At 42.5% G+C, this 26806-nt stretch overlaps 1 protein-coding gene across 1 annotated transcript in view; it reads left to right on the forward strand.

Moving 5' to 3' along the window:
* The window catches only part of Fgf9 (fibroblast growth factor 9), a 38968-nt gene extending 12388 nt beyond the window's left edge, over positions 1-26580 (forward strand). The window contains exon 3 of the mRNA XM_036199440.1: positions 25788-26580. Within this exon, the coding sequence (XP_036055333.1) occupies positions 25788-26033 (246 nt within the window). The 3' untranslated portion in view covers positions 26034-26580. The remainder of the gene's footprint in view (positions 1-25787) is intronic.
* Positions 26581-26806: the final 226 nt, after the last annotated feature.

The raw sequence follows: 26806 nt of genomic DNA on the forward strand, positions 1-26806 counted from the left end.
CGTGCAAAGTTTTACCCCACTATTACAAGTGACAAGATTATATCCTGCATAGTTTGAATATATTACACATTTAAACTTTTTAAAATTAATTTTTTAGTATACAAAAGAATGTTTCCTTATTATATTTTTGTACATGTGTTGAACTTTGCTTATATTTCCCCCTTCCTTCTCATTCCCTCTCTTCCCTTATCCAGTTCTCCTGTCCTACACATATGTGTGCATCATAAACATTAAATTTATAATAAACGTTAACTCTAGATTCTGTATGTAAGAGAAAGCATGTGCTATTTGTCCCTTTTCCTCTGCATTATCTCTTTCCCTTTAGATCTCTTCTCGCTTCATGACAGACATCACACACGTACACACACACTCACACACACTCACATACACACACACTCACACTCATGTCCATATATGCACGCATACACACACATACACATATACACACAGGCACATGCATGCACATACACATGCACACATGTAAGCATACACACAGCACACACATACATACACACACAAGCATGTACACAACACACACATGCATTCATACATGCACTCATGCACACACACACTGTGTTCTGCATATAAGAAAATATGATCTTTGTGTAAGTTTGGCTTATTTTGTTTAGCATGATTTTCAGGTCTATCTATTTTCCTGCAAATGACACATCAATTCTTCTTTATAGCTAAATAAAACTCCATTGTGAGTATGTGCCTCGTTTTCTTGGTTCATGCATGTGTTGGTGAGGCTGGTTCCATATCTTGGCTGCTGGTAACACACTATTTTTAATGTCATAGGACGTGATTTTTCTATTTTGGAAGAATTTTGCACTACAGGTTATTTGGTTTAGATATCTGAATACTTTTTAGAAGTGCTTTTTGAGAAAGAAAATAAATTATTTAAAAATGTTTGTTAGGTATAGAATTTAAGTTAGCTTTTGAAATCCAGCGCTTGGTATAGGTAAACTTACTTATTTTCTAAAAGAGGTATTGCTAGTACTTTTAAGTGCAAAGATATATATGTAAGATGTAGATATTAAAGAAGTTTTAAAATAAAGTTATAAAATGACGTTCTTCATTTGACATACTCTTATTTTTTTATTTTAGACATGTAAGTGGATTTAATTAAGTCAATTCCAGTTGAATACAATACAATGCATTTTTTTTTATATAGCACAGAAATTCTGCCCTTAAGTGGGTTGAGGAAACTGTAAGTTTATTTATTTCTTTATTGTTATTTATTTATTGAGAGACAGGGTCTCATTATGTAGTCCAGGATAGCCTTGGACACATGACAGTCCTGTATTGCTGTCCTGAGTGCTGAGATTATAGGCTGAAGCAGCACACCTGGCAGGGACTGTGTTATCACAACCGACTCCAAACTTCTGAGCACAAATTCCTACCTAGAAAGGTAGCTTTTTTTTCCGATAAGTATTTATTTCAAGATATGGCTTTTAAATTATTTTAGGTTATATATAGAAATTATAGTTCACATATACCCGGACACAAAATATGCCTCCCAGTAAGTGTTTCTGCGTAATGCAGTGATTGAATTAACTCATGCCTAGGCCAAAGCACTTGGTCTTTGCTCCAAGAACTTCCTTGCATTCCCCTCTGGAATCTTCTCCCCAGCTGAACCGCTGACTAGCTTGTCGGATGACGTGGCCGGTTTGATGCTCACTCCTGAGGTTTATTGGCCGGCGACACTGCTGAACATGGAGTTGGATGTGCTCTCCTCGTCTGTCCCCAAACCTGGCTTGAGCTTTTCTCATCCCCGGTGGCTCCTGGAGTCACTTCTCATCTCTCTGTCATCATGGTCGTCTCCTTGCCTGCGTGCACCCCAGTGCTAGCGCAGTACCTGGGACAGGGAGGAAAGTATACAGAATATTGATGCCCGAACTGCCTGGGACAATATTGCAGGAAGTTGAACCCAGACAGTTAATGCTCCGTCAATCCCAACTACCTCCTGTAGGGCTTTTCCCAAACATATCGTATGTGGTTAGAAGTAGATTTGTTGGATGTGGTAGCATGTGTCTATAATCCCAACACTCAGAAGGGTGAGGCAGGAGGGTTGCTGCCAATTGGAGGCCAACATGGTCTACATAGACAGGTTGTGTTGCTTGAGTTGTGAATTCTAAGCTGTTCCTGCTCAGATACCTTTGGCCCACCATCATGAACTCCAACCTTCTGGAGCTGTAAGCACAATTAAACACTGCCTTTATTAAAAACAAAAAAGGAGTCCCCCAAAACATAAAACCAAAAAACCCAAACCAACCAAAACAAACCCCAGGCACTAGCTGGGTGTGATGGTACATGCCTTTAATCCCAGCACTCAGGCTGTGAGTTTGAGGTTTGCAGTTCCAGGCTAGACAGGTCTACACAGTGAGACTCTGTCTCAAAACAACAACAACAACAACAACAACAACAACAACAACAACAACCCCAAACAGAATCTAAACAAGCTAAATGGTAGACTTCTACTCACCTTCCCTATGGCCACAGGGAGCCAACAGTCCCAATTATGAATCCCAGTGAGGGAAAAAGCAAGGGACACATACCATCTCCTGGGTCAAGTATCTTCATGTCTAGAGATTTCTCTTAGGACAGAGTGCTACAGAGACACACGTGTGCTGTGATCTCTCTGCAGAAACATGCTTTCAGACATTCCCCTGCCCCAGCACCTCCCAGTATCAACCCTTCTCCACAGTGATGGCAGAATTACCTTCAGCACCTTGATCTGAGGGTGGCTTCACTGAGGTCTCTCCAGTGCTTGCCTGGAAGCCTGCTGCCCTTTGCTGTGTAACTTCCTGCACTTTTCACTGAGTACTTTGCCTGGGTCTGCCTCTCTGGTGCCATCTTTTGTATCAATTTCTGCCTGTCATTTGAATCTATTCACTGTTCCCCAAATGTGTCATGAAGTGCCACTTGTACACATGGGCAGGTTAACTCCTCTCCAGGATGCCTTTTGCTCACTCCTCTACTTGATGAAATAGCACTCTTTAATGAAGGTCCAGTAGAAATATTACCTCTCATACAGAGCCTTCCTCACACTCCCAAGTGTAGTTCTGCTTGAATGTCTTGTTTTTTCCCCCCTTGGAGCCTCAACAATACTAGTTTATAATTCCATCATTACACAAGCAACAGTACAACCTGTAGGATGGTTCAGTGTGCTTCCTTCAGTGGATCCAAAGAGCCTAAACAACCCACATTTTACTTCCTGGTGTTACCTAGTGCATAGCAGTGGCCCTTGAGGTGGGAGGTGCCCAGGAAATGCTTCTCAGAGTGAAGTGAGTAGCCTCAGGAATGGTTTCTGTTTCTCCTACAAGCTGTGCAGGTAGAATCTTGATGTTTCTCCACCTGTATGGCCAGCATCTGACCTGTATGGCCAGCATCTGACCTGTATGACCAGCATCTGACCTGCATGGCCAGCATGCACTCAGGAGTCTTGCTGTAGGAGGAAGCTTTCCCTCCTTCCCATGCCTCATTGGAATGTGCCTGTGTTGTCCCTGGAGTGTGTAGCCCAAAGGGAATACAGCTATGGCTGGAGCAAAGCTGGAGGCAGAACCATGGCCAGGCTCCTCTTCTGCCTCTGCTCCTGAGCAGGACCAGCCCTTGTTTACCTCTTCACTAAGAAGAAGAATGTGAGCTTGACACCTGGACTTTGGCTTGCTGTCTAGGTGGACCACCAGAGTCCTGGAGTTTGTACTTCCCAGGCCTTCTCTGTCTTGCCGCTGATGCTTTGGTTCCCAAAATGTTTATGCAGCAAGATCTTTTCTCCTCCACTGGGCAGAGCTGGGAGGGAACGTCCCTGGGCAGCAAGGTTGTCCCTTTGTACCTCAGATGGGAGATTTAGAGAGTAGGAGTGAGAGGCCTGCTCCCTGTGGGCCCTCCCATGGACTCCTTGAGGTTTTGTGGTTATTCTGACTTCTGTGTCCATGGGAATGAGGAGGGAACAAAAGAGCTTATTCAGACTGGCAGCAGTTTGAAGGAAAGAGAGAAAAAAAACAGGTAAGGATGCTGTTAGAAAATCTTTGAAAAGGTGGGTATCATCGTGAAAGACGGTAAATGGGTTTGGGAAACAGGAGTCAGTCTTGTTAAACAAATTACCGTGATATGGAGTGATGTACTTTTGTATTTGGGGATTAATTGCCCTTCTCCTCTCCTCTCTCTCTTTCTGGTTTTAGGCTCACCCTAGGGCTAGATTAAAGGAGAAAGATGTGAATGGGTGAAACTTCTTAGAAAAATAGAAAGGATGCTATTATGCTAATTTAGAAACCAGAAAAACACCAGAAAAACTATTGCTAATGTGTCACAATTTAATTAAAAGGGGAATTTAAATAATTCTCTCTCTGGGTATGGTTTTGGATATTGTACTGAAGTCTCCATTTATGTGTGCCATTTCATTCATGTCTTCATAGACAGTCATATCAACTCAGTGTCTAGCCCTGTGATAAAGTGCACAACCATGAAACGGCTCTCAGAATCTGGCCAGACAGACATCTTTGTGAATAGTTTGATGCAATGTGAGATTTGCTGTAATTGAAGAATGCTCAAATGTCTCGGGAGCCACAGAGGAGTGTTTAAAGAACTACTTTGGAAATGTGTATTGTAGCATTGAAAGTGGATTTTGAGGGATGGATAGAAGTCTCAACAAAGGGTGGGAAGACAGGTTAGGGCATGTGACACTTGAGATCAGAAAATCCTGTCTGGTTGAAATTTAGAGAGAACATTAGATTTCATGCATGTGCATGCATGTGCCCCATGTGACTAGACAGCTAGGAGTATTCATTTGCATTTGTCACTTTCGTTTATCTCAAAGAGACAAAAATCTATGGTTCACATAGTTACTTTTGGTAGTTTCATCTAAATTATCTAATTATTATCAAGGTGCTTTAAACATCAAGAATAACGGAGTCTATTTAAAAAGAATGCTCTGAAAAAAAAATGGGTCTGCTTCAAGGAGCCTGTAAGTGTCCAATCTTCTCATGTAGAAAAAGGTAGCACTCTCTAAACTACGGATGTAGGAACTAGAGTGTGGGTGTGCAATGGTGAGCCAGTGGACAGCACCAGACTGAGGAATGCTGGCGTTTCTGGGTTATATCTGGCCTCCCATTTCATTCTCATTGGTCTTTTACTAGATGAGGATTTTGGAGTCAGAGTCTCTCTATAAGCATTCTGGTTCCCAGAGGCTCAGCCACGCACAGTGTGTGCAGTTGGCATGTGGTGAATGTTCACTGACCCAATTTCTCAGCCTGCTCCAGCCTCATACACAGAGCCTAGTGTGCTGGAGCATCAGGCGGTGACTGCACTCCGTGCTGCAGGTTGTGCATGTATAATAGCCAGGTTTTCCATGGCAGCCATCTCTTTTAAGTACCAAATTAAAATCAAGAGAATATACCTAATTTGCTCTGAGGTCCAGAATTTGTAGGTGCAGTGAGGACTCAGGCCAGCACCTCGAGGCCATTCTTACAGCATCCTGACACAGGAGTTGTTGAGACAGTTGTTTGCTAGTGTCTTTGGTTCTATTTCCAGAGATACAGTTGGACCCTGGTTACTTAGAATCTGTATAATCTGTAACCAAGGTATGATGGATTTCAATGAACATAAATGTTCTTTGAATTGAATACATTCCAGGGGGGGGGGGCTTGTTGATTCTGAATAGGTGTGGGCCAGATAATTTGTTGCATGATGTTTCATATTTTAGAGTCATTGTAGGGAACCCTGTGGTCACATCTGTTCCAGAACTGAGGAATAGATCAATCTCTTTAAAAAGGAAACAATGGCAACAAACCACAAAATGCCATGAAGTACATTGCTTCTTGTGGAGGAACTGTTTCCAGGACACCCACAGATAATAGTATCTTTATATGCTCAAGTCTCCTTATATAAAACAGCATAATGCCTGCCTTGAACCTGTGCACATGCTCCTGTAGACTTTCAGTTATTTTAAGATGGCTTATTGTACTTGATACAATATATACAAGTATAACTGTTCATAATAGTTCACACAGTGGAAAATTCTATGGAAATAATTTTTGTATTGTATTTAGTGAATAATGACAATAAAAATGTTTGTATATATTTGGTACAGATAAAAGCTTAAAAAATTGATCTGTGGTTGCTCGACTACAGATATGAAACTTATGTACTGAGGAATGACTATATCTCAGATCCTAAGAAACCCATATTGACTTTATTTTTACTATGTGTATACATACAATCATGAAACTAGGTATGAATCCCTTATATTTACACTTCTTTGACAGCTGAAATCTAAGATATCTTTGTTAAAATAGACTGTAAGAGCAGTAGGGCCCAAACTGGTATGGTTGGTTTAATGTGATGGCTGATGTGATGGTTTAATGTTACTTCAGTGACGTCTTCTCACTTTGACTAAGTCCTTGTCAGCCCTGGTTCAGCCTTGCTATTTCACTTGAGGTTGTGGAGATGGTGATGTCTTGGTTTTCCTCCTAGCATCTTCCTATTTGAGTTACTGTGAGACCACATGATGTTCTCTGGTGTTCACTTGATGCAACACATGGTGCACCAAGTAGGTCTTTTTCTTTTCTTACTTGTCCTGACATGGGAAACAGCATCGCTTAGTACTGAAGGTCATTTTGGACCCAAATACAGTCCTCCACCCCTTTCATGGGGGATTGGTTCCAAGACCCTCCTTGGATGCCAGAATCCTTGAATGTTCAGGTCCTTTATATACAATGGCATAGTATCTGAACAGGACCTACATACATTGTAATTTTAAGCCATCTCCAGATGACTTGTGGTAAACACTACAGTGTACATACTATGGAAATAGGTGCTGTGCTATTATTGTTTAAGGAATAATGGCAAGAAAAATGGCTGTGTGAGGTCAGTACACAGAATGTTTTCCCCTGCATGCTTTTGTTCGGTGGTTGATTAAATGAACAGATGCAGGCCCCACAGGAGTGGAAGGAGGTCTATCTATGTTCATGGATGGTTATGAGGTTAGCTCAGGGATCCTGAGTGTTTTCTTTCCTGCCTCTTTATTTTTCACTGAAATGAATAAGCCCTTCTAGAGATTGTCTCTTGAAATCTTTCCATGCCTATGTGGCTGCAGATATGAAGGGCTGGCCAGAGGAAGGGTCAGGTTATGTTGGACTGTGCTCTCTGCCCTGACACTTGATATACTGGGGCAACTTTTGAATAAGCAAGTCAGTCTGCTGTGTATACTTGGGATAGTATAGCCTAGCAAATGGCAAGGTGCCATTGAATCTATCGATTCATTTTTCTGGTGGTTTGTTCCAAATTCCGTTGATGGGAAGTGTTCAGACATGTTCCATTCAGAATCTCCAAAGACTGCAGTTCATAGGAAGGAAATGAAGAGGTTCATTGGTTGAATGATTAACAAATATCAGGCATGCTCTGGGAATGGTTGGCTTTCAGCCGATGTTTTGAGTGATAAAGCGTTATCTCATGGTTCCTAAGTGTGTGGTCAGTTTTCAAAAGGTTTAGTAATAATTCTTAGCTGATCAAGGGCACTGCTTTGGAAGATCATCTGAGTTCACAGTATTCTTAGTTCAGAGGCCAGGAGTAAGGTTTTAACGGATTGCTGACTTAAGATCACACAAGATAGCAAGCGACAGATCAGGTAAATCAGGAAATCTCATCTCACACATATACATTAGGGGTGTCCATTCATGGGGATGTAGCTCAATTAGTGGAATAATTGCTAGATATGTACAAGGTCCTGGGTTCAACCCCCAGCCACATGGTAGAGAAAGGTAGTAGTACTCCTTCCTTCCATGGGTAGTACTTGGGAAGAATGTTTTCCAGTACCTAGTTTTTGTTTCCCTGACTTCAGATGTTTCTTTTGTAACCAGACTTCTGGCCTTTAGGTGCGAAAAATCATCTTTTGATCTTGTAGTTTGGGGATTTAGTGTTAGTTGGGGTGACTTTATTGAGCAGGGTAGAGTAGCAACTTGACTGAGGTACACTTATGAGGTACATGTCAAGTTGCTGCTGAGTAGGTGTACCTGACCTGGGGTCTTCCCGAGTGTTGTGAAGGGTTTTCTTCCTGTCTGTGCTGCTGGAGGCTGAATGCTGGCTTCTCCCATGCTGGGCAAGTGTTCTGCCACCAAGCCACATCCCAGCTGGAGACAGACATAATCATGAGCTGCTTCTGAAAGGCTGGAGGACAGAGGCTCTGGGTCCAGGGCGCAGGCTAAGGAATGGCTTTCCTACAGGTTCAGGAGCCTTCCAGGAACAGGCGCTCTTTCAGACTGGCTTGACTACTGCCTCTACCTACCTTGTATTTCTCTGGCATTTCCTGTTCTGTATTAGTCCCGTCCTCAGAGTTCCTCTGCTTCATGCCCTGTCAGATGCTAGATGGGGAAGGCCTGAGAGAGTGGTTTTGAGAAGCTTGATAAAACCGTCACTGCCTAAGCCGAAGTTCTGGGAAGTCAGTCACTCAGTTACTTTTGTGTCCCAAGTTATTGCCAATATTTACAACAAAGACTTGAATGTAATTGGTACCTAATTAAGTATTAGATGAATGTATTGCCAGTGAGATTCCAAATCTCTCTTTTTCTTTCTGTTTACAGTAGTTTTATTCATAATTTTCCATACTGGGAAACAATGAAGATATACTTCAGCAGATAAATGGATAAGTAAGCTTTGGGACGGCCTGAGAATATTCTGGTACATCTAGATAATGGGATATTATTCAGCAATAAAACTAGATGAGCTTTTAAGCTCTGAGAAGAAATGCAGAAAGCTTAGACACAACGACTGAACATTTTTCTTTCTTTCTTCTCCCTTCCTTCTCTCTACCTTCCTGCACTTCCTTCCTTCCTTCTGGCATTCAGTTTCTAAGTAGCTATTTGGAGCTAAAAGAGCTGATACAACATTTGAATGCTAGAGTCTCTTCTGGATAGTTCCTATTAGGGAACTTTATAGTGAGTATATTTGTAAATGATGTTTGATTGAAAGACGACATTTGATGACAACCCCTAGGAATTAAAGAGTAACTGGTTGCTGGGCGGTGGCACATACCTCTAATCCCAGCACTCAGGAGGCAGAGGCAGGGGGATCTCTCTGAGTTCGAGGCCAGCCTGGGCTGTTACACAGAGAAAACCTGTCTCAAAAAAAAGAAAAAAGAAAAAACAGAAACAAAACAAAATCCAAACAGACAAAAGAACTGATTTCTGAGTAGTTCCTGTATACATTTGAAAAGCACAGTGGTTCTACATCCTGGGTGTTTCATTCCTGTGCTTTACCAGCTGCCTCCTGCCCCCCCCCCCCTCCAGAGTCTTGGTGTATATAAGGGAAGTCCAATTAGCCTGTGAGTTGGGGTGGTCGAGCAGTTGACAGCAGTGTTAGGGACAGTAGCAGCAGGCCTGTGGCCTTCATGTCCTTCTGCTTCCCCACCCTGCTCTCCTTACAAATCCAGACACTCCTTGCTGCTCTTCATCAGACCCGACTACCCCTCCATTGCCCGTTTCTTAAATTGCTTTGAACCACAGAGCATCCTTCGTCGTTCTTGATTCAGTGAGATAGTGTGGTTCAGAGTTAGGACTCGGTCTGCGGCTCACGTGTGCACTCCGTCGGTAAACGCGTCTTGCTTAAGTATTGCATTTGCGGTCCGTACTCACTCGCTGGCTCACTCACTCACTCACTCGCTCGCTCACGGGCTCTCCCATTCACAATCTTCCCTTTGCTCATGCACATTCATGCACTTTTGGATACACTGTCTCACACTCACTCCTGGCTTTCTTTCAAAACCCAGTAAACATTATTGACTGCCTTCCACGGCTGATACATGCTTGCTACTTCAGTGGAATTTGTGTAATTGCTGAATTTTGCTTATAACCCCCAAATCTACATTTGTGTCACTTTTGTGCCTGTTTGCAGACATATGCAGAAAAGAAGGAAAAACAGCAAGTCTCCGCCATCCTCACATTCCTAGCTGAGGTCAAAGGTCGAGCCCTGCCTTCTTGTCACAGGCCTCTCTTCAGGGCATCTGTTTAGTGTTGTGCATTTCTTATTCTGTGCCTTTCGTTGATGATTTTGCCTCATAAAAATGTCCTTAGCAAGCGCTGATATGTTCTGTGGAGCCAACTTTGTTTTAGAGATGCTTCCTTGAGGCTTGATTTTGGTGACATTGGCTGTGGGTCAGGTGGTCATGAAGCCACAGTGTATATTAAGTAAGTACCTTTAAATAGAAACACACATAAAATGCGTTGGTACATTCACAAAAATGCTCACCCTGTGTTTCCTCCAGGAGCGGTGGTTCAGTGTTCTGGGAGACCTTACAGACGCTAACTCCTGTGAGGAAATGAGCATACACAAGTGTGGCCATATTTGCCTTGCCGTGAGGGTGATAGGAGGAACCTACAGCTTTGTTCAGGCATCAGACCTGTAGACCAAGAGTTACCTGGCCGGTGAGAGGCAGCTGGGAAAAGCACTTGCCGCCAAGCCCTGCGGATTGTGTTTGAGCCCTGGAGCCCACAGGGCAGGAGACAACTGATTCCCATAAGCTGTTCTCTGACCTCCACATCCATGCCACGACGACACGTGTGTCTCTCAGACCCTGACTCACAAAATAACTAAACAAAACTGTAACAAAGAGTCATTTTTTTCTTTTGTACAATAAATGGCCTAATACAGTGAGATGTAAAAGTTACTGCGATTTTGCAGGAGGAAGCTTAGCTGTAGGGGTGTGGTTGAGGAGGCTGAGAGAAAGAGGCAACGTTCCTAGCAGAGACTAAGGGACTTAGCTGGAGTACTAGGAGACAGTGGCTGCCAACTTTTGGAGGGTCCTCCCCTGTTTGCATCATAGCTACTTGAAGGATGTTGCCTCTGTGGGATCCTGTAACCCATCTAGGAGCCACCTTCAAGCCTCACAAAAAACTAACTCCACTAGAGTTAAGTGGGAGCCATTGCCCTGGGGTGGCCTCTGAAGTGCTGAGCCATGTCCCTGCTGTGCCTCCACGAGGAGCCACCTTGAAGTTGTGAGGAAACATCATTTGTCAGCCTGCTGGCCTGGTGAGCCTCAGAGGCACTGTGACAACCAACTGAGAAAAAAAAAAAAAGCCTGCACTCTTGACAGCCCTCACTGCCGAGGGCTTCCCCGGGATTGCAAGGTTATGGCGTTAACTGGAAGGGGCACACTCAGAGCTCTTACTTTCTATAAATGCTTCAAACCCAGACAGCCGTGGAGTCCCTCTTAACCAGTTTTTAAAAAGTTATTCATTGAACTATGCATCGAAGTGTGTGTGTCCTTTGCAAGGAAGTGCTGGAAACTCAATACAGTATTCAAAGGACTGGCTGGCCAAGGTCATTTCAAGGACGTCCCTCTCCTTGTGGTGCATAATGCGATTCGATTGCCTTGGAAGCGCCAGGTGACTGTAGCCTGCCTGGCTGGCCTGTGGCCTTGACCTTCCTCCTGTCACTCACAGCCACCTGAAGGAAGCTCTGGGTTTCTCTTCTCTCTCCCACCTTCCATGTCTTTCTCTCTTCCTTCCTGTCCCCACTATTCTTTCATCCCCGCCCCCTTACAGTGTTGCAGATACTGTATCCCAGTTGTGTGAAGTGGGCTGGTATCTTTTTTTCTTTCTGCCTTTCGAACTGATTTCTGTTCGCCGTGCTTTATGGGAGATTCTGGTCTTTGCTTTCCTTTATGAGCATCTAGAACGTGGATGGTAAGCATGGAGGAGTGGGAACCTAAGGCTTGGAGTCTTAGTTCTGCTGCTCACCAGCTGTGCAAATAGGGGTCCTGTTCTATTATTCATTCATTCATTCACTCCTCCATCCATTCACTCTTTGACAGTTTCATGCATGCCTATAACATATTTGATCATACTCACCCTACCATCCTCTCTTGTTCCCCTTTACTCTCCTGAACCCTTTCTTTTCCCCAACAAGTCTCCTTCTTATGCTCATATTTTATGTGACCTCCTGAGTTTAGTAGAGTTAGTTGTATGAGCATGGAGGGGGCATTATTTACTGGAGCATGGCCTCTTCCCAGTGGCTATACCCCTGGAGAAAACGACTCCCCTGCCTCGGCAACTGTTAACTGCCCATCAACTCTAAACTGTTCTTAACCTTCGGAGCCGAGGCCTAGGACAAGGGATGGCTGTCTCACGGGAGGAGACAATGTCTGCCATGTGACCAGCTTAGCGCTTGTTCCCTGGTGTTCGCCACATCCTCAAGAACCCATGTGGCAGTGCTGTGTCTGTGCCTCTGGTGCTCCAAGCTGCATGGGAGACATGATGCCTGGGCTTTCTCGAAAGTTGAATTCTGAGGTCAAGATTCATGACTTAGTCAAATTATTCTTTAAATGCCAGCCTTAATGCCAATGTTTAAAGATTTTCTAAAGATCCATTTTTAAAGAATAATGTTAGTTTATTAATGTGAACACACACACACACACACACACACACACACACACACACACACACACTGCAGAGTTTGACATCTGATGTCTTCTTCTATTGATTTCCATTTTAGCTTTTTAGACAGGGTCTCTCATTGACCTTGGATGTCACTGATTTGGCTAGACCAGCTACCCAGCGAGCCTCAGGGATCCTTATGCTTTTGACTTTCCAGTGCTAGAGTTATAGGCGTGTGCCATGTCTGGCTGTCAGGTGGATGCTGGGGACTGAACTCAAGTCCTTACATGGCAAGTACATTTACCAACTGAGTCATCTCCCCTGCTCAATAGTTACTCTCATATGTAGCTGTTATTATTTTATATACTTAAATAAAAGTAATTTCTCTTAATAGGGATTTCATTTACTTTGTAATTTTCTTTGCCAGGGTTTAAAAAATATTTACATGTTGATGAATTTGACAGGTTCCCACAGTAACCAGAATAACTAACAGAATACTTTTTTTTGGAGGGGGGGGGTTAAAGTACTTTTTAATTTATGTAAAATTTTTATTTGTTTATTTTACTTGTTTATTTTGAGACAGGTTAGCCTTAAACACATGACTGCCTCTCAAGTGCTGGAATTATAGGCATGAGCTACCTTTGTCTGTAGATGGACTTTTTGGGGCCACCAGCTCACAAAAACTGACACAGAGACTTATTAATTATGAAAGCTCGGCCAATACCTTAGGCTTGTTTTTAGCTAGCTCTTACAACTTAAATTAACCCATACCTTTTTTTTTTTCCCCGAGACAGGGTTTCTCTGTGTAGCTTTGCGCCTTTCCTGGAACTTGCTTTGTAGACCAGGCTGGTCTCGACTCACAGAGATTCGCCTGTCTCTGCCTCCCAAGTGCTGGGATTAAAGGTGTGTACCACCATATCTTTTAATCTACATTCTTTTGCATGACTCAGTTGCCTTTACTCTGCATTGTCCATGCTGCTTCCTCTGTGTCTCATCCCTTCTTCCCAGAGTCCTCTATGCCTGGAAATTCAGCCTAGCTATTGGCCATTCAGCTTTTTAATTAAACCAATCAGAGCTACATGTCTTTACACAGTGTAGCCAAATATCTCACAACATTAGTTAGCACAGCACTTTTAAGGAAGCCCTCTGTGGATTCCTAACAGTGGATTGAGGATTTGCTGACTCTTTTGCCTGCTATTGGGACCCTTTTCCTCCTACTGGGTGGCCTTGTCCAACATTAATATGAGAGTTTGTGCCTAGTCTTATTGTGACTTGTTATGCTGTGTTCGGTTGAAATCCCTGGGATACCTGCTCTTCTTTTCTGAAGGGAAACAGGAGTAGATCTGGGGGCGAGGTGAGGTGTGTGGTGGGGGAACTGGGAGGAGTGGAGGGAGGGGAAACTGTGGTTGGGATATAGTCTATGAGAGAAGAATAAATTTAAAGAAAGAAGAAGAAAAGAAAGAAAGAAAGCAGTCTAAGAAAGCCACGAGGAGCAAGCCAGTGACCAGCACTCCTTCCTTCATGAGCTCTGCATCAGCTCCTGCCTCCAGGTTCCTGCTTCACTTCAGTTCCTGTAGTTCCTGTCCTGCCTGCCTTTGATGATGAATTGTGATATGGAATTGTAAGGGAATAAATCTCACCCCCCCCCCCGAAAAATAGGTCCCTATCAGATCTGGAAGTATGTTTAGTTATACTGTAGAAGACAGAGGGGTCCCACGAGAGTCAGACACAGTTCTGCATGTGTGGAGATGAGGACAGTCATTTATATACTACAAAACAAGGCTAGGTGGAAGGATTTGGTTCCTGAGTAATCTGGACTGACCTGAGCATTGTGGAAACCTGGAGTTGGGGATTCAAGGAACAGAGAGAATGCCAGGGACAGGCTCCCTTCCCTTCCAGTCTGAGGAGAATTCTCGGTGGGTATGGGTGGGATGGGGGTGCCAGAGGTGCTCAGTCTCTGGTTAGAGGAGCTGGAAAACCCAAGAGGCCCGTGGGAATAGTGCAGAAGGACACGGGGTCCTTGGTATCATCAGATCTTCTTGGTGGTGTCTTTTCTATGTTTTGTGCGCACACCCCACATTTACATATTGCTAACCTTTTACTCTCTCTTTTAGGCAGTTCATGTTACAGGGAGGTTCACTGGTCCTTATGGGAGCCATGTTCCTTGAATGTAGGGAGAGGATGGAAAATGTGAGGGAAGTCCCAACAGTCACAAGGTGCTTATCCTCCAAGGAACTTCCCAGGGAGAAATCTGGGGTGTTCCTTGTGACAAAGTGGCTGCTTCCTTCTCTGCTCTTGGCTCATCTCTGAAGTAGCAGCCCTGTTCTCCAGGCTACTTCAGGCTAGCACTTCTGGCCTGCAGCCCCTCCCCCTCCAATGGACAACCGAGGCAGCACATTTCATTTTGTTTGTCTATTTTTCCAGCCCCTTGGACATTTCTCTTCATTTCCTATTCATTATGTCCTCTCAGAGTTATCGTGAAAGCTTTCTGATGGTCCTACGGCTCAATCATTAGAGTCTTAGTCTCAGAGGAGTCTTTCAGGGCTGGGGTATAGTGTGGCCTGTAGAGTTTGCACCTCTAATTCTGGGAGGCACTGGCTTCCATTACCCCCAAACTGGGCCTTAGAACTCTCTCTGTACAATGCTCTCCTTCTACAGAGAAATAAATTGAAGCCTTATTGGTCTGCTCCATGATGGCATGTTTCTGGAAGGTGCATGCCTCTACTGGGGGGAAATACTGTGTATTTTTTAGATCTTCAGAATTTATCTTTGGGCTTACATTGTCATTAAATCTGCTGATCTTTCAAGCCCCTTCCTTTTATTTCTGCAAACTGTGTGCTGAGTTTAAACGGCTTTGTTTATCTTGGAAAGCCTCTTCATTTTTCATTTTTTGAGTCCACCTCCCAGCCAACTATCTGATGGTTATCACAGAAACCACGTGGTTGTTGGGTTTCTCTGTCTTTGTTGGGTTTCCTCCTTGAATATTTCTTTCTTTCACTTACCTCACAGCCTCTTAGCTTGGTTTCTCTTCATTGTCCATCACCCTGGCCCTTCCAGGGCACCTATGCTTAGTTCTCACCAAAGAACATTTCATTGATGTGTTTATAGCTTTTACGTAGCTTTTGTGTGTGTTTTAAGTGGTCATTGAACGATGTCATTCCTCATACCAGGTAGTCTCCAGTGAAAAATGTGTCCTGTGATTTGTTTTTCAACTTAGTGTTCTAAGATCTTAAAAAGAATGTTAACAACTTTTTTCTCTAGGTGTGTTTATAAAAGAATTAGAATCACATCCGCTGGGCTTTAGCACAAGTCTAAATGCTCCTGAGAGCAAAAACTAGGCTTTCTGAATGTATGTTCTTTTGTGCATGGAGCAAGGCTTTCTCTGTGAGAACACCTCTTTGAGAATGTGCAGGAAGTTTATGAGCTGTGTGATTTGCTAAACACAGATTCATTTTTATAAGCAGCTTCTAAGGAAGGCCCCTGAATAGTCTCACTCGTCCTATTTGGCAGAACAGATCTGTCCCTGGCAGCTTATTTATTGCCACATGGCAAGCGAGCCTGACACATGGAAGGTGTGTGTGTGTGTGTTTTGTGTGCGTATGTACGCTCAGTGTCTCTGTATACATGTGTGCTTGTATCCAGATTCAGACTAGGTCCTTGATTGCTTCCTAAATACTAAAGTAACTTGATTCTGAAAAGAAGGTATTTCTTTTAATTACATTTTAAAAATTATTTTAGAAAATTTCATAAAATATATTTTGTTCATATTCTTTCCTCTCCCCTAAATCTTTCTAGATTCTACAGACCTCCTTACATCTTTCTTTCTCTCTCAACTCCTCCCAGGGGGGAAAAAAAAAAACCAGAAAGCAAAGCAAACAAGCCTCACAAGACAAAAATACACCAAACCATAGCAAAAAAAAAAAAAAAAAAAAAAAAAGGCTCAAAAGTCATGGAGTCTGAAAACTACTCATGGTCATGGGACCTGCCCCTGGAGTGTGTTGAGATACCCAGTGTCACTCCATTGGTGAAACTGATTTTCCCTCTCCTAGCAGGTTCCAGTTACAAATAGCTTCTTGGTCAGGGGTGGGACTTTGTACTTGATTTTCTGGAAAGTTTTAAGCTGGAAAGTGCAAGTTTTGGTTTCCTTTCTTTCATGTTTTTTAGGTATGAGAAGAATGCAAAGATTATAGTAATTCTTAATTTTCTATGTGTCTTATAAAATTAAAAATACATGAAAACACTTAAAAGTTTTATTAAGCATTAATTAATTAATTTTTTTTGAGATGGGAATCTCATTGTGTTGTCCAGGCTGACCTAGAACTCTTAGACATAAGCCATGTTTTTACCTCAGTTGTTTCCCAAGTGGCTGTCATTATAGGTATAGACCACAGTGCCTGGCTTAAATTTATGTTTTAATCAATACATAAGAACATAAAATTCATACATATTTAGGGAGAACCACGAATATATTGTGTGGTATCTATTTTTATTATTTTTGTGTGTGTAATTGAGGTTAAACCCAGGGCTTTGTACATGCTAAGTAAGTACTCTCCCATTGTGTTTTCTGTCTAGACCGTTGTGCAATGTTTAAGTCAGGTAAAACAAACATGTATCTCAAGCATGTATCATTTCTGATGATAAAGCATCAAGATCCTTGCTTCTTGCTTTTTGAAATCGATAGTGTATTCTGACTATCTAATCACCTGACTGTACAGAGCCTTCCTCCTACCTACCTGTGACTTATACTCATTTGTCAACAGTCTCCCCATTCTTTTCCCCTTCTCATGCATTTCTGATATATTTTGATAAGGCAAAAGGCTATTTGTGTTGATCTGCTTGCAATCAACTCCATTGTTCCCATAATTCCAGAGGTAATAGAGATGGTAAGGAATATGGAATCCAGGCAGGTCCATCCAGAACGGTGGGGATTTATAGAGGTTTTGAGAAACAGGACTTAATGTGAGGCATGTTGTGGGCACAGGGTTGGATCTGAGTTGGAGCATCTAACAACATAAGAGGAGGTACTCTCCCACTCCTCTTTCTGTGTGTTGCTTTCCGTCTAGTTGGGGACTTCTCCCAGGAGAGGACAGTTAAAAGACCTGGCTTCTTATTAATGGTCCTTTTGTCATTATAGTTAATCACCCTGGTCCTTGCAACAGCTCCCATTAAGGCTTTACTGCTATATTATTAATGAGAAAGAGTCATTGTGGGCAAGGGAGGTTTAAATACCTCGACTGTAACAAACAGTAGATATGAGAATGAATGACTACAGCAGAGTCATTAACTCCGGAAACGTTCAAGAGCTTTGCAATTAAGTCATTGTCATGCATTCCCTGCTCTGGTGGTTTATATTGTAGTAGCCAGCTGTTTAAGGGACCATCGGGTTGAGTAAATGCAGTCATTTACATAGCGTGGTTAAAGCTATGCCATACATTCATGTGGAAATCATGTTTTAAAATAGCACAACGTAAGGCTGTATGTTTGCAACAAGAACTATTATTCTGTTTCAAATGTTGTAATCTCTCTCTCTCTCTCTCAGCATAGATTCAGATTGAGCACAGTAATGCCTATGTGGATCACCTAGTTTCATGCTGTCTAATTTTCTAAACTGGTGTCTAGATAAGCCTGTGTCTGAGAGGGTGCTTAGGCATTCTCGGGGCCGCACTATACTTTTCACTATATTATCTCATACTTTGCTTTAAACAGGAATGGTACAAGTTTGGAAGTTTTAATTTTAGTTTTTCCCATTGCTCAGAATTTGATGACATAAAATGAAAAGAGGTTTCCATAGCTGCTAACATTCACCAGATTTTGTTCCAAAGCATGGACTTTAGTAGACTTTTGAATTAAATCCACATTCTCCACCCAAGTCTAGTGATAAAATCCAATAGTTCAAAGATAGGTATGCCATAAACAGCTATAGTTAAATAATCTAAAAAAATTTAAAACATGGAAATACAATAAAACAAGAATTGATCACTTTATAGTGGAATACTCTATAAACTGTCTGCATTGGAAACATGTGGTGAGTTTTAAAACATCTGCGTTTTATAATTCTAAAAAGTGTATAGTTTATTTGAAGGCCCACGCTCCTCTTCTGCACACAAGTAAAAAGACAGGTTAATACATTTTTTCTAAGTGTTCCAATTTGCATTTGTTTATCTATTTTTAATTAAAGATAATTTTGGAATAGAAACACATAACTTAAAATATTTACCTCAGCTAAGTATTCATCACTTAGAACTGAAGTGTGCTCAATAAAGAAATGGACTATAAATCTTGCTAGTCTGTCTAAAACAAAGATTGCACATTGACATAATCCCCAGTGAAAGGGAGAAGTCATTGTGATATATACCTGGCATAGGGAAGTACCGGGGTCTTTTATTTTCAATAAAAATCTTAATCTTGATGGGAAGCTGCTTATCAGAGTGGTAGAGCAGGTGTGACTACAGAAAGTCATGGTGCACCGTTGGTTTTACAGTCCAGTGTCAGCAGAACCTCTGTCACTTACCTGAAGTTAGAGTCCTCTGCTGTATGACACCACCGACCTGACCACCAGGAAATGTCTGAGGGTTAGACTATTTTCCAGTTGAACAAATACCATGTTTTCTGGGTTGCCCAGAAAGTTTCTGTGCATATAAACAATGCTAAACAGCCTGTGAGGGAGAGAGCCCCGCCATCTGGAGCTGTGCAAACGGTAGTTCTACTTCTTAGCTTTTCTTCTGTGTTTAAGGACTTTTTCATAGTTTGAAAAATGTACAGTGAGACTCTTCTGGCCATGTAGAAATTTGTTCATGCACTCTGTTTTCTTCTCTCCCTCTTTCTCTTGAAAAACTAATGGTGCGTAGTGAGGCCAAGAGGAAGCATGTGCGACGCTGCCTGTTCCCACTAGCTCCTTCGTCAGGTGTCTACCCTAGTGGTTGGTGGCCCTTTGGGACATGGCAGCCTATGTCCCACAGGTGAACAAAGCTTTAGGAGCCCCAGGGCTGTCAGTCAGAAGCAGAAAGAGTCCGGTCCTGAGGGGTCAGTGGCTGAGTAGGACTTCTGGAAATGTCCTGCACCCATGCCTTCATCACTGTGGTGATGAGAGGCCATGGTCCTGAAGGGACATATCACCTCAACCTTTGAGCTTCCTTGCCCCCACATATTTAACTAGAAAATGACACAAGCTGCGTTCTATTTGCTCTATTTCTGGTGAGAGGTCCCTCATGATATCAGGGATGCTGTTGGTCTCAAGGGTCCTTACTACAGATCGAGCATTGGTAATAAGTGTTGGAAATTCTTAGGGCCAAAAGTTTTTGGACTATTTGTAGAGATGTGACCAGTTGAACACCCCCCCCCCCGCCCCCACCGTTTTTCGGTTTCTTCTTTTCTTTCTTTCTTTTTTTTCTCGTCAAGACAGGATTTCTCTGTGTAGCCCTAGCTGTCCTGGAACTCACCCTGTAGACCAGGCTGGCCTTGAACTCACAGAGGCGTCTGCCTCCTTCCATGCTGGGATTAAAGGCTCAAGTCACTACACCTAGCCAGTTGAGCATTCCTAATGAAAAAGTATGAACCACTCTGAAATATGAAACTTCATGAGGGCCAACACCATGTCCCCAAAATTCAGACACTAGAAGCTTTTTAGTTTTTTTTTTAGATTTTTTAAATTTTCAGTTAGGGCTACCTGTCTTGACCTAACCTTTTAAGGATAAGGCTACTGAGATTTGGGAAATGACATAAGTTGTCAGTGTTTCCTTAGTGAGTGAGGGGTGAAGCTGAGGTGTGAGACAAGCCTTCTCCCAGGGTGTCAACCAGTTTCAGCAGCTGACCCATCTCTGCCATAAGAAAGGCCTCCATGCAGCCTGTGTGCCTAAGGGTAAAGGGAGCAGGAACTACTCCAGAATATCCTGGCTCCCAACAAGGAGAAACCATCATCATCATATATATATTTGGTTTTTTGAGACAGGGTTTCTCTGTGTAGCCTTGTGCCTTTCCTGGAACTCGCTTTGTAGCCCAGGCTGGCCTCAAACTCACAGAGATCTGCCTGCCTCTGCCTCCCAAGTGCTGGGATTATATGCTTGTGCCACCAATGCCCAGCTTACTTTTAGAATAAGGATTTATTTTTGCAATATTGGTCTGGCAATATAATTTCCAGTGGAGAGAAAGAACCCTTCATCTGAATCCATACTTCTCATCTACCTGCTGCATCCTTTCTGCAACCAGAGTCTTAACATCCATTCTGGATTTTTTTTTTTTTTCAATTCAACAAGAAAAAAAACAAATTCACATAATTGTTTAGAAAATTTCCTGAGTTTTTAATTTTTTTTTTTTAACCCAGGAATTAACTTGCTCGTGAGGACACCGTCACACAGATGGAAGTGGCTTGACCACACCCTTTTGTTGTTTGTCTATAGAGATGAGGGGGTGGGGATCATCAGACTCAGGCCCATCTCCTCAGGGCAGGAGAGGGACTGCATTTTTCCAGAAGCCCCTTCTACAGTCACTGGCAGAGAGAGTGGAGGATTGCCTTCTGCTGTGCACTCCCACCCCCGTGAAGTGAGCTTCCTCAGTTTCACTAGTGGGAGCAGCCCAACTACAAGAGGTACTATGGGTAGCAGATGATGGCTCATGTCCCGAGGCCATTTTGTCCCTCTGAATCCTGTGTGAGTGGGCTGACCTTTTTCCTTTTCCTTGTTTTAGCGTACACAGGACATGTTTGTCTGATGAGGTGATATTTGGTTAAAAACCTCAGGGCTGGGTGGGGCTCAGTGGGAGAACACTTGTCTAGTGGGTACAAGGCCCGGCATTTGATCTCCAATGTCACAAAACTCATTCACCAAACCTAGACAACATCAAAACCTTGCTCATGCTTTTTTGGCCAGTTGGAAGAGTACTATGAAGAAGCTGGTAAAACCTATTTGATGATGTTTCAGGCCTTTGGGTTAAGAACGAGACCAGGGGCCTGTTAGAAGGGCTCAGTGGGGAAAGACACTCGCTACCAAGGCTGACCACCTGAGTTAGTCTCCGGGACCCACAGGGTGGAAAGGGAGAATGCAAATTGTTTTCTGACCTCTACACCTGGGCCATGACATGAGCCCCTCCCCCTAAAGAAATGTAAATAAAATATAAAAAGATGAGGCAAAGCATGACTTACCGTGAACTGTTGGTTGATTTGGTAAAATTCTCTTCAGCCCTCTTGACTTTTTGACAATGGGAGAGGGTGAATCTATCCAGCTGGCTTTTCCTAAACTTACTGTATTAAGTCATATGCTTAATATATGACTATCAAAGGGCATCGGTGTTTTGGTGATAATATGTAATTGTGTGCCCTTGGTTCTGAATGACAGGAACAGAAGAATATGCCTTTATTGTTTCTGGTGACAGTTGTCCATAAGGGATTAGCTGTAGGACCCCCTTGATATACCCTGCTCTGCCCATGCTCTTCTTGTTTGTAAAACGCCATAGTTTTGCATAGAAGCTACACATGCTTCCTGCACATCATCTCTGTGTAACTCAGGATCCTGAAATCAGAGTCCACACTCTAGAAACACCTGTTGTAACATGTTCAGGAAACAGCAGCAAAATAGTACATGTTTGGTCCTCATGCAACTGACACTCCAAATAACTTCAGTCTGTCACTGGTTAGATCTGTGGCTGCAGTCTATGGGCCTGACTTATTTCTTTTCTCACTTATCCAAGGTGTCAAGTGGATAAGAGCAAAGCAATTATTTTTTAAAAGCCACCTTCCCCTAATTTTAACGATGAAAACAAAAATACACCTAAAACTTAAGCTTCTAGAAGAACCAATTGTTCCCACCCATCTTGTGTCATGTCTCAGAGTTGACCTCTGCCTCCCGTCTGGTCTTGTGTTTCAGAGCTGGTCTCTGAAGACATCGTTATGATGAGAGTTTTGTCCAAGCAGACATTCACACAGTACTTTGGGGAGGTATGAGGTGACTGTGGTTATACACTTGGATGAAAGGCTTGATCTTTAGCCTGTTGGTGACTTCCTTCTTGCCTATGCACCTGTGAATTTGATGAGGGTGGCCGTCAGTTGCAGTTATGGGTATAGGGAGAGTCCAAGGTGCCGCCATCTGTGTTCTTCACAATGATAATGTTGCATCTGGAATAGCATCCAGCCAGGACCAACACCACTTTCCCTGATTTCATGAATTTTCCCATTTGGACAGCAACCAGCAGGTGCTCAGCAGAAAGGATGTAAGAGCACTCTTAATTTTAAAATAACTAACTAGAGAGGTGTTGATTTTAAAGCTTCTAATCGTGTGGTGATAGGAGCCAGAGGTGGGAAGCCCCTTTTCCTCCCTCCCCTAGGAGCAACCTCAGTACACACACTTCAGCCCAGAGTGTGGTCATGATGGAGGTAGGATGTGATGGATGTGTCATTTCTGATCATGGCTGACATGACGGCGTGACCTCCACACTGTAAGGTTATAGAGCTCAGGGAGAGAGGAAGGGAACACATTTAAGAAGGCAGAGAGATTTTCTTGCAGTGGGAAGGGAAAACGGAGACTAGCTTTCATCTTGGCATCTTTGCACCCAATTTTGTTTTTACTCTACTGTGTTTGGAAATACTCTGCCAGTTGAGAAAGAAAGCATTATGGCTATCCCTCCTGACCCCCCCTCCCCCACTTCTGCAGATGCAACCACTGTGGACTGAAACCACTCCACACTTTTCTGTTGTCTTTATTCCCTGAACCAGGCCTTTAAACTTTCCCCACTCATGAATGCTTTGTGCTCCCGAGTGTATAGGTATATAAAATAGGCACACACACCAGACACTTGCTAATAATAAATCACAAAGAAATTTTGAAACACTTCTTTGGCCTATATGTAAAGATGAAACCAGTGTGTTAGTGAAGTGGATATGCTTATTTGTGTTTACACAAAGCATTAAATCTTGGCTGAATATTTGTGCAGACACAGAGGACTTTCAGTGCTTTTCAGAGCTGACCAAGATTTTGGTTTTCTAATTGTCTATGCTGAGAAGGCTGCTTTGCATAAATACATAGTACAAAATGTCAGAAGTATGTTTAGACCATTTCATAAATTGTTGGAAATTCTATTCCAATCTCAAGCCAAAATTTATTTTTTTAAATAAGACTCAAGTCAGCAACTCAGGTTTTATGAAACTCACTCATTTCTTAAAATCAAAAGTTCTGATATAATACAATCCAAAGATGTTCTAATTTGAAGAACTTAGCATGTTAAGGTGGAAAATATGAGAAGTCTTTGTTTCTCATGATTAAATGGTGTTGTTTTTACAAGAGCAGGAAAGTTTTGATGTATGGTGAAAACATTACAATTCATGGTACTTAACAGCCCCAAGGCTGAGACAAGGTACTTCAGGCCATGCTGGTTGGCCCTGTGTGGCCCACAGCGTGAGCAGCACAGAGCATGCGCGATGTGTTGTTCAGCCCGAGGCTGCGGTGAAGTCCTGTGATGTGGCGTGGGAGAGTGCTGGCGGAAGCGAGCAGATTTATTTTGAACTTGAGTTTCCATTAGTTTTGGTGGTTACACATTTGGAGACCTTGTCTGATTGCCAGTTCTTTTTGTGACCCCCATGTTCAGTTCCACAATCCCAAAGGGGCCACACTCCGAAGTTTAAGAAGCTGTGTCTTCAAAGACACCATGCAACTGCATTTCCTCTGTATTAGGTATCAGTAGTTATCTAGAGATAGTGTCAAGTCAGGGAGGGTGTGGTGGCTTCTAGGCAAGCACACCATGTTTGTGGAAAGGGACTTGAACAGCCACAGGTTTTTGTGAGATGTCTTGAAGCCAATCTTGTGTATATCAAGGTACAGTGGATATCTTAAAATGTGGACTGAGAATGGTCTGCCTTAGAATTCTCTCAGGGAGCCATGCGGCGGCACCTTTAATCCCAGCACTCGGGAGGCAGAGCCAGGCGGATCTCTGTGAGTTCAAGGCCAGAGCGAGATTCAGGACAGGCACCAAAGCTACACAGAGAAACTCTGTCTCAAACAAACAAACAGAATTCTCCCAGGGATTTGTTTGTTTGTTCATTTTTGAGACAGGGTTTCTCTGTGTCACCCTGGCTCTCCTGGAACTCACTCTGTAGATCAGGCTGGATTTGAACTCAGAGATTCACTTGCTTCTGCCTACAGAGGCTGGGATTAAAGGCATGCACCACCACTGCCTGGCTCTTCCAGGGATTTTAAAAACAGCCATTTTGTAAATTTTGAGATCAGAATTTTAAAGGGTAGAGGCTTCCATAACCCACAGGTTGAAGACAGGCCTCAGGCGAATGTACTGCACACTGGAGCTGGAGTGTGAGGCAAGGCTTTGGAGAGTAATCCATGCAACAACATGCTCCAAGAAGCCACTCACCGTTAACTCGGCAGACGTCAGTGTTCTAGCAAGTACTTCATAAAAATGTGTTGGCAATGAGGTGGTTTGCAGAGTCTCCACTTGGACAAGTTCTTCCCAGGGAGGTTACCAGCCAAATGCTGTGGTGGACATGAGAGTGGCCCAGTGGGCAGTTGTCCTTTGAATATAGTGATTGACATGTGGAAGAGACCCACTAGACCGTGTCTAGGCCTTGTCAGCAGATTGAATGTTTTCATAGTCATCAAGGTGCTGCTCTTTCTTGACTTTGTTCTTGACATTTCTACATCAAATTTTGAAAAACTAGTGTGAATATTGCCTAAAAAATTCAGCATTGTGATTTCCTTCCATTCTCCCAAATGTTAAGAATTTCTTGTGCTTTAGTCATTTTGAATAAGAAATTCAAATGTCATTAACTTGAGAGAGTTAAACAGTTTTTGAAAAAAATGCATGGAAGTATTTAAAAATGGATTTTTCATTTTTGGTGATGGATAAGTACGTAAAATTTACTTGATATTGAAAGTGCAAAATCCAATGGGGAGCCTCCTAGCTCCTGTTCTGACAGCAAGCCTTCCTGTCTAGACAGTCACTGAATTGTGCAGTTTTTGAGTTGTTAATTTCCAAGTGTGATTTTTTTTCTTATTTGCAACTTTTTTTAAATAATAAAGTTTAAAATAAAAAAAAAGATTTTCTTATTAGGCTTATATGGTTCAAGCATCCTTGATTTGGAAGTCTGAACTCTGAAATGTCCCCACATTTAAACATTTTTTTTCAACCTTAACATGATGTCACAAGTGGAAAATTCCATATTATGAGAATTTTAATGAAAACATATGATGCAAGATTACCTTCAGGCTATGCATAGAAGGTGTATTTGAAACATAAGTGAATTTTGTGTTTAGATATGGGTTCTATATCCTAGCTAACTCATCATGTATATGCAAATATTTCAAAATTAAAAAAAAAGTTTTAAAGTATTCTAGTCTAAAGCTTTTAGGATAAAGGGGACTCAATGTGTGTGCAATCGCTTTTTTGCAATGTATTTATTTCCCATCTCTCTCTCTCTTTTGACAGGAAAAATTAACACAAGAGTGTGTATTCAGAGAACAGTTTGAAGAGAATTGGTACAACACCTACTCATCCAACCTGTATAAACACGTGGACACCGGACGGAGATATTATGTTGCATTAAATAAGGACGGGACTCCAAGAGAAGGGACCAGGACTAAACGGCACCAGAAATTTACACATTTTTTACCTAGACCAGTGGACCCTGACAAAGTACCTGAACTATATAAGGATATTCTAAGCCAAAGTTGACAAAGACAGTGTCTTCACTTGAGCCCTTAAAACATAACCACTATCAATGCTTTCATGCGGTGGGTTCTTAACGATTAGCAGGGCCATCACCTCAGCTCCACCTGCTGCCTAACTTTGTCGCATGCATATGTATGATGGAAGCTTGGATGAGGACTTGCTGATTTGCTCTGCACTTACTGGCTGGTCCTCCTGGAGGGCTGCCTGGGGCCACTTGCTTGATTTATTGTGACAGCAGGGGAGAGAGGCTGTGTGAGAGGGTGCGAGTGCATGAGTGGGTGAGTGGAGGGGAGAGCGGCGCGCCAAGAGGACAACGGCCTGATGCATGCTGGGAAATAGACACGCTTTTACATTTTTGATCAGTTGAACTTCATCCTATATCAGCACAGCTGCCATACTTCAACTCATCAGGATTTTTGGCTGGTGGCCTGCTCAAGGGAACACTGCCTTTCCGCAGCCGTGGAGGGTGCAGTCTCACTTAAAAGACGCTCAGTTCATTCTCACTGGTATCATAGTCCGGTGAACTTAAAGCAAAGACCTCTTAGTTTAAAAGGAAAAAAAAAAATTAAAAAAAAAAAAAAAAAAAAGAAAGAAGAGAAAAAAAGAAAAAGAAGAAAAAAAGAAAAAAGGTTAAATTTATTTATAGAAATTCCAAAGGCAACATTTTATTTATTTTATATATTTATTTATTATATAGAGTTTATTTTTAATGAAATATGTACAGGCCAGATAGGCATTTTGGAAGCTTTAGGCTCTGTAGGCATTAAATGGCAGCG

This window comes from Onychomys torridus, chromosome 9, assembly GCF_903995425.1.
Source record: "Onychomys torridus chromosome 9, mOncTor1.1, whole genome shotgun sequence".
Taxonomy (NCBI): Eukaryota; Metazoa; Chordata; class Mammalia; order Rodentia; family Cricetidae; genus Onychomys; species Onychomys torridus.